This window comes from Buceros rhinoceros, unplaced genomic scaffold (assembly GCF_000710305.1).
Source record: "Buceros rhinoceros silvestris isolate BGI_N320 unplaced genomic scaffold, ASM71030v1 scaffold28206, whole genome shotgun sequence".
NCBI lineage: Eukaryota > Metazoa > Chordata > Aves > Bucerotiformes > Bucerotidae > Buceros > Buceros rhinoceros.
Window position 1 is genome coordinate 23,754 of NW_010418589.1, and position 6,988 is coordinate 30,741.

The 6,988-nt window shown below is 45.0% G+C and overlaps 1 protein-coding gene across 1 annotated transcript in view; it reads left to right on the plus strand.

Annotated features, from left to right (window-relative positions):
* The window catches only part of ARHGAP18 (Rho GTPase activating protein 18), a 35,006-nt gene that overhangs the window by 5,418 nt on the left and 22,600 nt on the right, over positions 1 to 6,988 (plus strand). The window contains exons 6-7 of the mRNA XM_010138608.1: positions 1 to 149; positions 2,741 to 2,813. The exon at positions 1 to 149 is cut by the window's left edge and continues 4 nt beyond it. Of these exons, the coding sequence (XP_010136910.1) occupies positions 1 to 149; positions 2,741 to 2,813 (222 nt within the window). The remainder of the gene's footprint in view (positions 150 to 2,740; positions 2,814 to 6,988) is intronic.

Below are 6,988 nucleotides of genomic sequence, written 5' to 3' on the forward strand. Positions count from 1 at the left end.
TGTTCCTGTCCACGCTGACCCGAACCCAGAAGGCAGCAGTAGAAAAGCGGGTAGAGACTGTCACACAAACCATGAGGAAGAAAAACAAACAGCACCAGATTCCTGATGTCAGAGATATCTTCAGGCTACAAAACGACTCAAAGGGAAAAGTAAGTTCCTGTCTGTAAGTTCCTTTCTGGCAGAAAGAAGAAGGATGTGCAGACACAAAAGGGATATTTCCAGAAGATTTGTCTTTTACTTAATCATTTCCAGGGGCATTTTTAACTGAATTTATGGGAATAGCTTTGGTGTAGACTTGACGTTGCATTAAGCAGTTTTAGTACGTAGAAATAAGTGTGTATATTGGCCTCATATTACTTAGAGGTGAAGAACAAAACAACCGTCCATGGTCAAGATATTAATCTGAATTAATTTTAACACAGATGCAAATGACCCAAAGAGCTACCAAAACCCCACTTTTATCTTTGGGTGGTAGTGCCCTGCAGCTAAAAAAGGTCATCAACCTAACCTCCTCCTTTTTGGCTGAGTCTTTTTTGCTGTGGGCTCGGGACTTTGACCGAGCTGTGTGTGGGAAGTTGCTCTGACGGATGCTGAAGGGTCCCGGTTTCCTCTCATGGGGTATGGAATGGGAGAGCTCCATGAGCAGGAAAGGGAAAGGAGGGAAACGAGATTATGATTAGACTCCCTCTTCTGTGGAGAAGCTGTCTGTTCCCCCCAAAAGCAACAAGATCTTCAGCTGTAGGAAGGCTCTGACCTGATGGAAGCGCACGAGTGGCTTCCCCGACCTCAGCCCTGTTCTCACTGCTGCTGCTGCTATTCAGTGCCATGGCAGCGGTGGCAAATTTTGAGGGGATTTAACTTTCTTCCTTCCCCCAACCGCCTCCTCTCCTCCAGCAACCCCTTTCAGCCTCAGCAGAGGTGAACTGTAGCAGGGGCAGCGTGTAAGGTAAAATGTATATTCTGGAGACACAACTTCCCTTTCGCTGTTCTGCTGTGCCTGTGGTTGCAGAAGTGTTTAACTCCATGAAGGCTTTCTGGGATCTGAATTGGGATTGACTGCACCTGAAAATCAGAAGATCTAATAGCAGAGCAATTTCGGTAAAATATCTTACAGCTTAAAGCAGTATAATTTCCCTTTCAAGTATGTTATTTCTGTAAAGCACAAGAAATACTCATGTTGCTGTATTTAAGCGGCACGTTGTAATGTTTGGAAATTGTGTCCCAGTGTTCAGTAGACTTCTGTGTCTCTTCAAGTACATGTTTTGATGCTGGTGGCATCAGTGAGAAGTAATGCAAACAGAGAAATGGTTGTAGCCATTTAAGATGTATAAACCAGAAGGCTGGAATATTTATTAAATATTGAAATAACTGGGAGAAATAAAAACCAGGATTATTCTAAACCTGTCTCCTTTAATACAAGTGCAACCTGTACTGCATTCCTTTCTCCAAAGCAGGATAATTAATAATTATGCAGAAAAGATTGTTTGTGGATATTCATCTGATTTGTCACGGAAAGCCTGTAGTGAAGTAGCTTCTACAAACCTCCCCAGCTCCCGGTCTCAGTGCTTTGTTACCCTCCCATCCTCAGAAAGCTTTTTGTGTAACAAAAGAGGACTGAACCCATCTGCAGCTGTGTGGAGTCATTCCAGTTTAATAATAGCCTCTGAAAATCCTGTAACCTCCCTTCACCTGGAGGAAAGCAAGAGGAAAGGTAAAACAATAGTGCTGATGTTTCCTGCCAGCACGACAGGCGTGTTGATGGTTCTACTAAATTTCCTGCCGTATTCCCAAAGAGAAGCTGGACCTTTTGGTACCTTGACAGCTTTCCAGTCTGTGTCTGCTGCTCTCTGAAACAGGAATCATTTTCTGGGCAGTCACGATACATTCTTCCACCTCTCAAGATCCTTGATTAAAAAAAAAATAAATAAATAAACAGATTTGTATCTATAGGAGAAATCTTCAAAGCTCAATTTTTTTTTTTCCTCCGTAAGTGTGGAGTTACACAGCTCTTGAGTAAAATACAACTGAAAATCCAGAGTGCTAAACTTCCATTGTTGAGTTGCCAGAAAGATAATAAAAATAATATGTGCGTAAAACCATATATGGGTTCTATATAGGTATAGATTTGCTGCGTGTTCTGAAATACTTTTCTCTGTAGGAGGTGTCATCCCACTCGTAGAATGTGGCTGGTCTTGGCCCTGGGCGGCGCTGCACTGTAGAAGGGAGGAGTGGTGCAGGTGCCGTCCTGTTCTGTTGTCTCTTCCAAGTGTCCCGGTTTTGCTATGGCAGATCTAGGCTGTAAGCACAGATGCTGTTGTTGGGCCGCCCTGCCAAAGGGATGGGATTGCTCTGTACGGGAGGCAGCTGTGTAAGATTTGCAAGAGGGAGGAATTTAGACTAAGTCAGTCAAAGCGTGTCCTCTAGATTCCCTTTCCATGTCCTTTGCAGTGCACACTATGCCTTCAGGTCAAAGATGAGGTTTTCTTATTTTTGCAACGCGGGAAAATGAAGTCTTGCACCCACCTGAGCTTTTAGGAAGAGGGAGAATGGTCTTAATTCCTTCTCTTTTTAATAACCTAGATTTCAGATGCCTTTGGCAAAGGGTTTACTGCTAAAACATATAGCTGTGCTTCTGCATGCTCCTAAATTGCAGGAGTAGGTGTTTTAATCTGCACAAAGATGTTTCTAGAGCTGTGTGTTTGGGTCTTCTAGGCTTGCGTATTTATTGTTCTTTTCTTAGGTCTGTGACGGAAGTGAACCCTCCACTGTGAGAGCAAGCGAAGACAGGAATGAAACACAAGATGGAGCAAAAGGTGATGCCGAACAACTGTCCTTTTTGTTTGTTTTTTTGGTCTTCTCCCTGCTTTTGGTTTGTAGGCTTTCAACTACACAATTACTACATAGGTCGTGTTTCAAGTAACTTTTTAGCAAAAGAAAAGGTAAGTCTTAGGAGAAACCTGTTCTGGCCTGTTGTGTGAAATTTGTAAGTGTGGCTGTAGATAGTGTCCTTTGAGCCGTCTGGGAAACCCTGTTTGTTACCAGTGCTCATTTTATAATCAAGTCATCTGGGAGAAGGCTCCTCTTATAGCTTACCCTTAGGTCTTTCCTGATCCTTGATTTATCCCTTGTGGTTTATTTCTGCTGTACAGTCCAGGAAATGAAGCGCTGAACGTCAGCTCATCAGTGCCTACAAGAGAACAAAAACAAATGGCCTGTCGACATCCAAAAACCGTGAGAACTGGCTGTGTATTGGCAGCTTGAAATGAAAGAAAAACAGGGATGGGAGAAAAAACTTGTTTACATTTTTAAGGAAAGTGGAAAGGAGATAGCGTTCTGTGGATGTAGGGCTGGGTTGTGTTCGACAGCGTGTGATTACAGGGGAGGGCTGCAGGAAGACCCCTCCTTCTCACCACCAGGTAGGAGAATTATCAGAAGTCCTTGGCTGAACCCGTCCATTCTGTTTTGAGAGGGTGAATTCCGGTGAAAGACTCTGACAAAGCTTTCTACTGGTCTTCAGATCCAATAGTCAAAGGGTGGCTGCCCTGCATCATCTTGGGTTTCTTTAAAGCAGGGGTTGCACCCTGTCTGTCCCACCACCGCACCCGCCGCTGCAGAGACCAGGCTGCAGCCGTTTCAGCTGTAAGGTGCTGCGTTGCTCTTCTGCATTGTGGGTACGTTGGGTTTTTTCTTCTTCCGGGGGACTGGATCGCACAGAGGTGTTACTCTGAACCCTGCAGCCACTTAAATAGGCAGGCAGGCAGATCAGGTTCCCTATTGCAAGTTACTTACCTGTAATTAAGCCACCAAATAAAATTCTTCTCCAGTTCTAGAATACTGCCAGTAGTATTCTGGAAAAATTGTTACTTAGGTTTAGACTTCCCAAACAGACAATACAGGATGTGCCTGGCAGTTGAAGTGGGAGAGCGGAATATAAACCAGCTCTGAATATCACCAAATCTGTGTGTTTCCAGAAGTGCCGTTAATCCTTCCCTCCCTCTCCCCCTCTCAGGGAACCTCACTCCAGTAAGAACAGTAAAAAACTGGGAGAGCTGCCAGACTGCTGGTTCAGCACAAGGGAAGGAGGAGATGCCTGGTGCTTGTGTCAGTAAACTGCACTGTAGGATTCGGAGCTGGAAAATTACCAAGCAATTATTCCAGAGTTTTTATCACATCTGGTTCTTTTTTTTTCCAGCGGCACTCATGAACCCTTCAGAAATGGGAAGTTCTGAAAGGCAGATCCCATATGCCAGCTCTCCTCAGCACAGATTGCGATGGGGATGGCAAATGCAGCCTGCTTACATCCTGATACGCTTCTGCTCTCGTCAGCTTGCTGAAGTGGGCTCCTCTCCCAAGACTGGAGCAGGAAGGGAGAAATCAGTTCAATTTGCAGTCAAACTGTGCAAGTTTGGAGGTGTTAAAAGCACCACACCTGTTTCAGGGCTGTGCTGTGATCTTTCCTCCAGAATGATGAGCAAATTAGTGTTATACAAACAGTGAATGAGTTTAAGGCAGAAAGTAAACGATGGCTGATAATTCAGAGATACTAAATATTTATGAAATCCACATCCAAAGGTGTTATTTTAAAATGGAAACCCTCTTTGACAGGGAATTAGCACCAGGTTTACCTGATATATATGAATGTTGTCTCAGAGATTTAAAAAAATCCAAATCTTAAGTTTAGATGTCTTAAAACTGTGAAGAGTGAGTAACTCTGGCTGGCCCTTCCCCAGAGGTGATGACTCTCTTCCTAATCTGGTGTTTGACTGCTGCATTCTCAGGTGCTTCTGCCAGGCTGAAGAGGATACTAGTTTGCCCTCATGGGCTGTGTGAACCTGCACTCGCTTCTCCTTTCTTACTAGTCCGACACACCTTGTTTCTTACCCAAACAACGCGAGCAAACGCGGGGAATACTATGAAACCACTACAGTTTGATTCCTTTCTGCCTGACCCTGCTCAGACAGAACAGTTTGGGGAGGTCCTAAGATTGTTTTAATTGAGACATCTCAAGAAATAAGAAGGAAAGAATAAAGTAGATGAAAAGCTGAATACTCATTAGCCTAAATAGGGGAGCAGAAAAAGGCAGTTCACTGTGGGACTGCTGTTGTCCTTCTGAACATATGGATTGGGGAAGAATGTGAGATAAAACCTCTCTATAAAGGCAATCTCAAAGCATAATAACCTGGCAAATGGATGAAAGAGTCACGTGTACTATGTTTAACACGGTGGAAAGGAACTGTGATGTTCGCTTCTTGATGGGGAAAAAGACCAAAATGTGGTTGTATTTTTAATTAAAGTATTTATTTGTTTCTGCTTGTCGTTTTACATGACAAATGGCCGGAGAGTGTTAGTGGAAAGACTTCAAAGGATTTTATTTTGTATTTAAAATCATAAATGAATTAGCATTTTAGAGAAATGCTTTGTCAGTCAGAAAAACCCAACATCAGCTGTTCTACCTTTCCAGTGATAAATTAAGGTCTGTCAGCGTAGCTCCATTGGGGTGTACTCTGGATTCTCTAGCAAGACTAGAAAATAGCAAGGTTGACACTTCTGATATATCCGTGTCCTATTAAAATATCCAAAACGTAACCCCCACCCCACTGCTGAAGAATTCCCCTCGTTTCCTGTGATCTTAAATTGCGCTGTGAAGCAAGGAAAGGGTGGGGACTGATGTAGAGTGCGGTTTCCACATCCTTATAGGCAATATTTACATTTTGCTGTACCACACTTGCGTTTCCCTCATGAAATCTGCATGAGGTTGGCAGAACACCAAAGCTGCTTCCTCTTACAGCTGCTTCCTGGTTAATGAATGCACGATAGGAGGGAGGCTGCACGACTGATGAGAAACCCCACAGCAATGGTGTTTCCAGACCTCGAAAATGTGCAGCACAGCGTTACCAAGACATCTGCTTTACAGGGCACCGTCCTACGACCAGAGGACTGGACTGGGAGCTGCTGCTGTATTCTTTGTTAACTCCAGAGCCCTCCCAGGCTGGGAAGAAGTATGTAGGTCACTACAGGCCACATTAGCGTGACGAAAGTGTTGAGCAGGGGACAGGGAACTGGATTGGATACATTAGACATTTTGCATGATACATACAGGTATACACACAGAGAGACCAAAGGTCGAAGCCAGGGGTGAATTTGACCTTGGGTACGTTTGGTTACTGAGGTCTCATGTATCTCTAGACTGAAAGGAGCAGCTCTAGTTTCAGGGTCAGCTTAATCTGTAGCGTGTGCCCCAGGCATCTTTCAGGGTCTGTGGAAGGGGAGCAGAAGTTGCTCTGGAAAGAGCGAGTGGTGAGTAACGCGCACAGCAGGCAAAATTTGGAAACGTGGTGGTGTTCTGCTCACAGCATTGCTTGGCTGTAAGTGGAGTCAAAGCGTTAACACAACTTGACCTTCCCTTCTCTCCCTGAAGTGTCTCAGCTCTGGAGCAGTTACGCTGAGGTGGGAGTCAGGCACGAAGCGCTGTGCCCTGCCAGAGAGTGGCTGTGCTGGCTGCAGCCCCTCGCCTCTGTATCGGGGCCCCGAGTTTGCCCCAGCAGAATGAGGTAATTTGCAGGACTCACTCGAAAGAGTATCAGAGGCTGGTCTTGGTTTTGTGTCTTTCAATTAGACATGGGTAACGATTCCGAAACACTTCCGAGTTGATGTCATTTTTTTCTGTAAATCTGACGCATCGTGCGTTGTTTGGGCTGTGTGCTTGCCGCTTGGCTCCTTGCAGACCACTGCAAGGATCACCGTAGAGCAGCGCTTCCCTGACACCTTCTCCCTTAACCAGCCTGTCCGCAGCCTTTCCCACCCATACCTCATTTTCTCACCGCGATGGAAAGACATTAATTATTCTGTTACACAGCCTTCTTACACTACAGCACGTGAACTGCTCGTGGTGCTCCTCCTCAGCTCCTGCCCCTTTGTTTTCCTGCCCTTGCGGTGTGTTAGCTGCAGTCTCCTGTGAGCAGGAGCCAGCGGCAGACTCGTGGTCCTG